Genomic DNA, 9989 nt, shown 5'->3' with positions numbered 1-9989 from the left:
ATCAAGAGTTATTGATTTGATTCTTATAAAGAAAATGCTTATAATAAAGATAAATATGCTCATCTTTTTCGCCATCTTTTGTTTACTTTCTAACAACTAATTACCGAAAGATGTATCGCCTTCAATCAAGAGTTATTGATTTGATTCTTATAAAGAAAATGCTTATAATAAAGATAAATATGCTCATATTTTTCGCCATCTTTTGTTTACTTTCTAACAACTAATTACCGAAAGATATATTGCCTTCAATCAAGAGTTATTGATTTGATTCTTATAAAGAAAATGCTTATAATAAAAATAAATATGCTCATCTTTTTCGCCATCCTTTGTTTACTTTCTAATAACTAATTACAGAAAGATATATTGCCTTCAATTAAGAGTTATTGATTCGATTCTTATAAAGTAGATGCTTATAATAAAAATAAATATGCTAATCTTTTTATCCATCCTTTGTTTACTTTCTAATAACTAACCGAAAGATATATTGCCTTCAATCAAGAGTTATTGATTTAATTCTTATAAAGTAGATGTTTATAAAAAAAATAAATATGCTCTTCTTTTTCGCCATCCTTTGTTTACTTTGTAAGAACTAATTACCGAAAGGCATAGCCTTCAATCAAGAGTTATTGATTTGATTCTTATAAAGTAGATGCCTATAATTGTTCATCGAAAATGTGCATAGAATTACCTGCGTTTGAAAACTTAATCCACAAATTAACGCACAACAGAAAAAAACAAAAAACCCCGAAGGGAAGAATAACGAAAAACGTCCGCCGCGCATTTAGCGAAAGCTACTTGCTAGTTTGGTAAGCTATAAACGTTGCCGGATAATTACGGAACACTAATTAACCGGAAGATCGATTACAAAACAAACGCAAAAATCGAGATTCCTGTCCAATATCCTTGCGTGAAGCTATGTAGGCCACCCTACGCTCGCAAGCTCGCTACGGGCGGCAATAATGAATTGTCAGTGTAGCTGGATACGACTGGAAAGAGAAGCAACAAACCATTGATCGTGCAAGTTCGTGCAACGAGTCCACCAGTCCACTTCTCTCCTCCTACTACTGTAGAGTTGACCTTCTTTGTCGTTCAAAGCAAAGAAGGGTCATTGTGTCATTGACAAAAGACTTTTCTGATTTTTATCAGCATTTGGCTGATAAGGGGGGGGGGGCTTCAGCAGCTTCCAGCTTCACATACCTCCGATGCGATAAAGAAAGTAGGTATGTATTATTGGGACAAAAACTTTTTTCAACCAAATTCCTTCAGTTAGAGTTAGGGGCCACTCACATATCAATTTTTCCCACGCTTACCCACGCTATAGGGTGGGCGGGTTAGATCAAGTGGCACTAAAATAAAAAGAAAGATATTGATATTGATTTTTGTTTTGAGGGCCACAACAGATGTTCAAATTTCCAGAAAACTACCGTGAGATCAGGTAACTTGCATCAGTGGAGGCTAACATGCATAGCCCTCAAATGAATGACCTGGCTGGTCATTAAAATCAGCAAGTACAAAACGCCTACTACCTTCTACTTAAGGGGTCACCCACATATCGATATTTCCTGCAACTAACAAAAACGACCTCATTGTGACGCGAGGGGGTGGGGGGGTCAGAGCCTATGACGCTAAGAAATTTCAACAGAATATCGATTTTCAAACCTGTAACATTTTGTATTCCATCCTTCGCTACACCTGCCATCTTAATTCAAACGCATAAAATATAACAGAGATGATATCCAATACCCTTCCGTTACGTTTGTAGGAATATGTTATTATCTCCCTAATCATAAAAACAGAGATACCGCAATAAAAAATAGATGGGCCGTATTTTGATATACAAGGGCCGCGCTGACGGACCGTCTAAACGAGCCGTTTGTCTGGGGACATTTTCTCTATAGAAATAGAGACAAACAAATGTGAAAGTCATAAGTCAAAACCACAATTGTTTTAAAACCGTGCGAAACGAAGCACAAAAATAAATGTGGCTGGAATATCAATATCTGTACCGTGAGAGGTCCTAAAGCCGACAGCCCAGCCTAAAGCCGATGGGGTCTTTCAAAGATACAAACTAATATAAAAACAAACCTTTCGCTGTGACGCAACGAAGATACCAAAGTGTCAACTAAACTGAGAGATTTGATACATTGAACCAATTGAACCAAATTAACAATAATTGCTTCTTATAACAAGACATATTTTTTTATTGCAATAGACCTTTTTTTAAAGAGGAAGACGTCCTGTTGAATAATTATGTAGTCCAGCCATAAAAACAATGATAGAGCCATGCATAATTACTGTATCATGCATATTGTAATAATTATGCATGGTTTTATCATTGTTTTTCTGCTGGACTACATAATTATTCAACAGGGTGGCCTCTTTGAAAAAAGGTCTATATGCACAACGTCATAAATGACAACAGTAGTAACAGCATCATAAAAAGTAACAAGATGTTTTGATTTTCCAAAGCACACGAAAATATAAAAGAGGTCTGTGTACGAGCATGCTCATTTTGAAACGTTACGTAATCAAGCCTGGTTTCTATTACTTTACACTGGCACTTGGCTTGATTGCGGGGCTAGGACTTTGTGTAAGGATACATATAGACGACGTATATTACAATATATTATATATTACATGATAAGAATACAAATAGACGACGTATATTACAATTATTATGTATTACATGACACCTTGCTCCTATTCTAGTAAAGATAATATATGTCGTCAAAGAGTACACTTAAATGAAGAGCTGTCCGATTGCGGGCCTTCCGTAAATAAACATCCGGACTTATAGGTGGTAAAGAGGGCATTGATAAAGCTGCCTCATTGATTCGATGTTTGTTATTCAAAGTAGTGCTACCGCATCCGCCCTTTTTTCAACTTCGCGCCATTTCTACAATTTAGTCTGTTTGTTTCTTGATGGAAACCAGTCCAAGTTGTTTCGTATTTTTTCCCGCACAAGTCACTTTTATTACAAAACTGTTATCGTTTTAAACATGAGCAACTGATCCAGAATAAAAGGTAATTATTTTTACAACTCGCACTTTTTAATTACATTAATTGACATCTTGACATTACAGCTATCTTGTTAGATGTTTTGTTTCGAGAGTTCTAGCAATAGTTTATCGTTCAACTTGGAGAGGGAATGTTTGTAAACATAGAATTTTTTTTCATAACAGTTATTTGGGGGGTCGGAATTAGGCTGGGCTGTCGGCTTTAGGACCTCTCACGGTAATAGAGAAGAAAAATTACTTTCATCGATTTTTGGTATATTTATGTAAATAACGCTAAGAAAGGGGGGTGGGGGGTTCTTCAGATAGCGTCAAAATGACGTTAGTTGCAGGAAAAATCGATATGCGAGTGACCCCTAATACTTAAGGCAGGAAACTCTGCCGACGCACTGGTACCGGACTTAACGAACACCGGACACGCGAAAGTCCGGTGTAAAATGAGAATTTTTTTACCACCGGACAATCTCTATATACACTGGACTTAGAGAAGTGGGATGTCCGGTGTCGAAGAAGGATATTTTTTTCCACCGGACAATCATAACACCAGACATGACCAGTCTGGTGCGTCCGGTGTTTCTTAATTTTTTGTTTCGTAAATGTCCGGCGTCCAAAATTCCATGTATGCAACACCGGACTGACACTGGACTTATTGCGTCCGGTGTAGCGAAAGGATACTTTTTGCCACCGGACAAATACACCGGACAGTCCGGTGCGTCGGCAGGGTCCTAATACTTACCAGTCAGGCACATCCTGGCAAATGAACGGGGTGAGCATTTGCATGGGGTATTCGTCACCCAGTGTAAATGAGATAGGACGTCTCAGGCTAAAAGCGTGAAAATGAATAAAAATGAACTTCAAACTGAAAAAGGGAAAAAAGGAAGAAAACTGGGAACTTTATTTTTTCATTAAAAGTTTCTTCAATCTTCGAAGACAAAATTGACCCATGGAAAAAAAATTCATCTATGCAGTTCTTTGAAATGAAGCAAAATATTTCCAACCCGGTTCAATTAAACTGGGTATTCGGCGCTATTACATCACTTTCGTTTTCGACCCCGTTCATTTGCCAATGGTCGCAAGTGAAAAATACCCCGTTCATTTGCCAGGATATGCCTGACTGCTTACTACCTACTCCGTTTGGATACTTTACAGACCAGAACTCTCCTCCGCCTTTTCGAAATCTCTATTCTTGATATTCATGATGTAATCTTTTCGTTGATTGACACTCCGAATCAAAACATTTGGAAAATATTGGGGAACGCATTTGTTTTGCCACCAATAAATGGCGCCATTATTGGTGGCAAAACAAATGCGTTCCCCAATGTTTTCCAAGCAACCAGTGTGGAATCCATGCAAAAGCCACGCCAAAGATATTTTGAGGATCAAGAAAAAAAAAGAAAGAAAAAAAAGAAAGATTAATACAGAAGTCCAAGCACTCCAAATCAAAGAAAAAATTCTTTCATTGAAATTCTTTAATTATCTACAATAGATTTCGTCACAAGATATTAAGCTTTCTTTTTCGTAAACCCCCGGTTTCAATACAAAATAGGTTAGCGGGCCAAACTTTTTGCCACCAATAATTATGCATGGCTCTATCATTGTTTTTATGGCTGGAATACATAATTATTCAACAGGACATCCTCTTTGAAAAAGGTCTATGCCTGAAAGGTAACACACAAGTCTTTGCTTTATATTTACTTGAAAAATGTGTTATCTAAAAGAATATTTATCATATTTATGTAGTGAGTAAATATTCTCTTCGCCTCATATAAGTATACTGAAGTATTAAACACATGGTCATTATCTTGATTTTTTCTTTTTCCTAAACCTACTCTCTCTTATGACTCTTATTATAAGAACTTTTCTTTTTCCTAAACCTAATCCCTCTTATGACTCTTATTATAAGACTGATAAGAATACACGTTATAAATGTTTAAAAGAGGCTCTGTAATATAAATAGGGGGTCAATCTCTATCCTGTTGTTTGATCTGCATCATATCAAATGGTGCCAAAATATTTGGAATTGGTTTGCAAAGCTTTATATTCAATAACTGTGTCAATATTTTTATCAAAAATTTCATTTCGTCAATACTTTGACATGGTCAAATTGACACCTCTAAAACAGCTCTTTGTAGTATTTTCCTACTGAAAATTTCTACCTTGCGATACTGAAAGCATCTAATTGAGCACAATAAGAATTTTTGCTACATAAAATGAAGTCTTCAAAGGTCCTATTTAACAACCCTGTCAATAGTTTGGTTCAAAAGGGTCATTTTGTCAGTCAAGACATGTCAAAGGATTTTCAGCAAGTACCCAGTGAAACATAGGGCTCTACTTACTTATAAAGTATTTCAATTTTTTAGAATTAACGATTCTTATAAATAAAACTGCCGTAAAACTGACATGAATAAATAAGTTATTTCGCCAAGGAAATATTTTTCTCTTCTACGAAGAAGTGTGTCTGTAAACTTTATAGAAAAAGCGCGGGAAAATGTCATAAACAAAATAAAAGAGAGAAAATATTTTGAAGTCTTCAAAGTACGGTAAAATAAGAAGTTTTAACTTTTTTACCACCAAAGTTTCCGATTTTGCTAATTTTAACATGCTGAATATTTTAAAGGTAATTTCGAGCCGTTTTGAGCTATTTTACAGTAGGTAGTAAGTAATAGGTAGTAAGTATTAAGTAGTAGTAGGTAGCTCCGCTCGCAGTACTCTACCATTTTTGTTTTGATTTAACTCTGTATTTTAATGACCAGCCACGTCATTTAGTTGAGGGCTATGCATGTTAGCCTCCACTGATGCAAGTTACCGAATCTCACGGTATAACTTTTAACCCAAAAAATTAAGTCCCCGCAAAATTTTATCCCATTAAAGTAGACAAAATTTACTTTTCCAGCTGGAAATTTGGAGCTGTTCCGCCCGAAGAAGCTAAATATGTCAACTTTTTAGTAATATTAACTCCTGGCTGGAAAATCGGAACAGGTATTTCGCCTTTTTGCCCCGGTGTCTGCTTCTGTATATCTGATATAAAACACTAGATTGAGCTACTTTGTCCGTAGCTAAAGCAAAATAATCTGCCATCTTGAACTTAGTGATGCCACAATTTAGCTTGCCCGTGATCCTTGAAATTTTGAAACCTCATTGCAGTGTCAAAGAAACTGCAACAGTGAAAACCAAACTTTCTACTGTGGTCTACCTTATTACATGAATATAAGGAGACGGGTAATTAACACAAATTGTGAAATTTTGTGTTAATTGAACCCCTTAAATTAAAACCAGCCGTGGTGTCCTTGTAAAAGCAATAAAATTTGTGTTCATTTTTTGTGTGTTAATTTCAAAGTCGTTAAATACTTCCATACTTATATTCGTGTAATAAGGTACTTTCAGCAAAAATGGGGGATTATTTTGCTTGGAAAATACATAGTAGCTTTATCTAGTGTTTTATATAAGATATGCGTCTTGTGCTTCCATAAAGTCTGGTATGTTGGCACCTTTTCTCAGGCAGAGTGTTGAAATTCAACATAAATTTAGAATTTTGGAAATTTGGTCCAATGTTGGAGCAGGAAAATTGGTCAACAGACGTTTTTGTTGTAAAAAAGTTTTTACCTTTGTTTAGATTTATGCGTTCCTTCATTTTTTGACTTGACTCCCATAACTTCTGATCTACAAAAGTTGCAAGGTTGTTATTTTTTTAAGTCTTTATTTCATAGTCTCATAAGAACACTTTTACCTTAAAATTTTGCCTGGAAATACAAAGAAAAACAAATTACACAAAAACTGCTAAAGATAGGGAATTTTTCTGAAAAGCTTAAGAAATTATCTGTTTTTTTTGTATATCTGTCGCAAGTTTGAGTTTGAATAGGGTTCCATTAAGCCCACTACCAAATTTAGCCAAATCAGTTTTAAGTAGACATTTTGAAGGCTGTGATATCATGTTAAATAATAAAAAAATCCAGCATTACAACAATAATACACTAAAGCATAATTAGTGAAATGCCTGTTAAAATATTTTTTCATTATTGCTTTTTATGCTGGAGTGAGTGGTAGGTTTAATCAACATGACATTTTGCCTATAAATGGTCTATTTTGGTTTTTCTTCAATCTTCAGGTACGTCCATTCAGCATGTTGCTTGTCTATTAAAACCCATTTTTAGTCTTCTCCACAACAAAGTTGATTATCCTGGAAAATCCAGAAAAGTGCTGGAATTTAAGTTTCGTGTAAGGCTGGCAACCCTGTGATAAGAATTCAATCCAATAATAAGCAGAAAAGAACACAATTTTAGTTTGATTTTTCTTCCAATTTTAGTATGCAGATCGATTTAACTTTTTTTTGAAAATAGAAACATAAAAAAATTATTGATCTGATACATCTTTCCAGTTATTCAGAGTAACAAAATTATTTTATTTCATAAAAATGTCAATCAATTTGCTGGCAAATTATTGTTTTATACTCAGAACTTTATACTCCATAATATGATAATCCTAAAAGCTGAAATTTTGATGTTTGTGTTTAGTTGATTCCAAAAGGAAAAAAACCCAACATGTCTAAACCAAGATGGCTGCCATTAGAGTCCAATCCAGATGTGATGAACAAATACACAGAAAACCTTGGTGTGGACATGTCTGTTTTGGCATACAGTGATGTCTATGGTTTTGAACCTGATCTTTTAATGATGGTTCCAAGGCCTGTGGTATCTTTAGTTTTGCTTTTCCCAATCACTGAAAATTATGAAAAGTTTCGCAAAGAGGAAGAAGAAAAGAAAACAAAAGAAGGGCAAACAGTGAGCGATAATGTGTATTTCACAAAGCAAACTGTAGGTAATGCTTGTGGAACTGTTGGAATTATTCATGCTATAGCTAATAATGTAGAAAAGCTGACTTTCAAAGATGGTAGCGTCGTTAAAGACTACTTGGATAGCACAAAGTCGATGACACCAGACGAAAGGGCTGTTGCTTTGGAAAAACATGAAGGTGTAACACGTTGTCATGGCGACAGTGCGCAGGAGGGACAAACAAAAGCCCCTTCCATCGATGAGAAAGTTGATCTTCACTTCATTGCTTTTGTTGAGAAAGATGGTTTCTTGTATGAGCTTGATGGTCGCAAACCCTTCCCCATCAACCATGGGAAAACAAGTGCTGATACTCTACTCGAAGATACTGCAGTGGTTTGTAAGAAATTTATGGAAAGAGACCCTGGCAATTATAATTTTAACATGATTGCCCTAGCTCAAAAAGCTTTCTAGCTTTAATTTATTTTGTTATACGGGACCCTTGTAGATCTAGAATTTTTAATAATATTTTGGATTTTATTTAAGTAGATCTCTCTGCTTTGCTATTAAGTAAGATATTATGAATATCTTAAAGGAGTATTTGTCTTTAGCTGTTATATTTTATAGGATTTATTCAAATTATTTAAAAATCAAGATTATTATTAAAAAACAATGTTAGATTTGTTATCTTTTAGGATTTCAGGAAGGGTTTGAATGGGCTCCTAGACTCCTAGTGAGACAGGTGCTTTGAAAAAAATTGTTCTTTACAATTTGTGAGTAATGATGTGAAGAGGGTTAAAATTTCGTTTTACATTGAACTAAGGTTCTTTGTCTTGAAAAAGTTTGAAAACTTTAGTACTTCTCTTCCCTTTCTTACTTTTAACAATCAAAAATTTATGATGTATAAAATTCGTCAGACAATCAAACCCCTTTTCTTTATTTTTAAAGCGTTTTTTTTTTTCGTAAAACATAAACTCAGGCTAGTAAAAAAGTAAGCAGAATAAAATAAACGAATAATATCGAACTCACTTTCGAACAAAGAAGGTCGCGTGGAGATTTATTTCTTGTAGGGTTATTTTCACATTAAGGTTTCAAACACATGCGTAACTATGGAGACCCTTCAGAAAAGTTTTAGTTTTGACATCTTTTCTGATCCACACTTTTTATGAGAAAGCATCAAAGTACATTTCACTGATTTGCACGTTTTTTGAAGCTTCATTCATTTTTTTGCATTAATTTTCTAGAAAATACTAACCATAAATTTCCAATAAAAAACAATTAAACAAAATGGCATCAGACAATGTGAGCAAAACAATGAAAATCATTTCAACAGTCAGTTTGGGACATTTGGCAGGAATTACAGCATTTAAAAGCAGTTGCATACAACCCGCCCTTGAAGAACAAGAAGATGTACCAGCTGCAGCCAAGGTACACATTTTAACAATTATATAGTTAATCTCGTAGAGCCTGGTCGATGTATACATCTTTTTCAAACAACGATATAAACAGTTTTAGAACAACAAAATAAAAACTGTTTCAGTGATATTCTAAAATAAATATATAACAAATAATATTAGTAGGGTTTGTTCCTTGTTAGAATCAGCGTGTCGAATTTAATGGAGGTTTAGATGGGGGTGGGGGGGGGGGGGTTCTTTTCTTTAAATAAACTCAAACAATCGAAAGGTAGATGTTGTTTGCGGTATGTTAATAATTTATTATATATCATGTTTTTTTCCACAGACCATGTCATGTATCTTGAAGCGTTCATCTGTTCTCCCGATCATCAGTATTGTTTCTTCAGCCTCGTCACTCTATGTTTATTACAAGTCGTACGGTACAAAGAGCGAGGATGAGTTCTATCTCATCTCATCACTTATGATCGGTGGTTTGGTCCCATACACAGCTTGGATGTTATTACCCATAAACCAACACTTCTTATCCGAAGGTGAAACGTTCGAACACTCAGATGAAAAATGGAAATTCCTAATGAAAGATTGGAAGAAATGGCATCTACCTAGATCTGTAGTTTGCGCTTCTTTATTCTCGATGGCCGTATATAAATTGGTGTTTTAAATTGGTCGTGTTTGAGGAAATTTTGGTTTTGAACCTCGGCTAGCCATCAAATACGCTTTTTATGGAAAAGTTTCATCACCAGACTGAGCACGTGATGTCTTGGAAACGAGGTTACCGTTTCTTTTAAAACATTTTT

The 9989-nt window shown here is 34.9% G+C and overlaps 1 protein-coding gene and 1 pseudogene across 2 annotated transcripts; both read left to right on the top strand.

Moving 5' to 3' along the window:
- The first annotated feature begins 7526 nt into the window (after window positions 1-7526).
- On the top strand, window positions 7527-8591 carry LOC136809485 (ubiquitin carboxyl-terminal hydrolase isozyme L3 pseudogene; annotated as a pseudogene). The gene has a single exon (XR_010847026.1). The product of XR_010847026.1 is annotated as a ubiquitin carboxyl-terminal hydrolase isozyme L3 pseudogene (transcript).
- Window positions 8592-8995: 404 nt separating this feature from the next.
- Window positions 8996-9989, top strand: LOC136806151 (uncharacterized). The gene is made up of 2 exons (XM_067063054.1): window positions 8996-9208; window positions 9521-9989. The coding sequence occupies exons 1-2, from the start codon at window positions 9068-9070 to the stop codon at window positions 9851-9853; spliced, it is 474 nt and encodes a 157-aa protein (XP_066919155.1). The 5' UTR covers window positions 8996-9067; the 3' UTR covers window positions 9854-9989.

Source organism: Clytia hemisphaerica, unplaced genomic scaffold (assembly GCF_902728285.1).
Source record: "Clytia hemisphaerica strain Z4C2 unplaced genomic scaffold, Clytia hemisphaerica genome assembly, whole genome shotgun sequence".
Taxonomy (NCBI): domain Eukaryota; kingdom Metazoa; phylum Cnidaria; class Hydrozoa; order Leptothecata; family Clytiidae; genus Clytia; species Clytia hemisphaerica.
The sequence above is the reverse complement of the archived record's forward strand: the minus strand, read 5'-3'. Positions and strand labels throughout refer to the sequence as shown.

Bases quoted from the DNA above. Each gene is read 5' to 3' on its own strand.
- LOC136806151 (XM_067063054.1), top strand. From the start codon at position 9,068: ATGGCATCAGACAATGTGAGCAAAACAATGAAAATCATTTCAACAGTC. The intron at 9,209-9,520 runs GTACACATTTTA...TTTTTTCCACAG, and splicing joins ATGTACCAGCTGCAGCCAAG to ACCATGTCATGTATCTTGAA.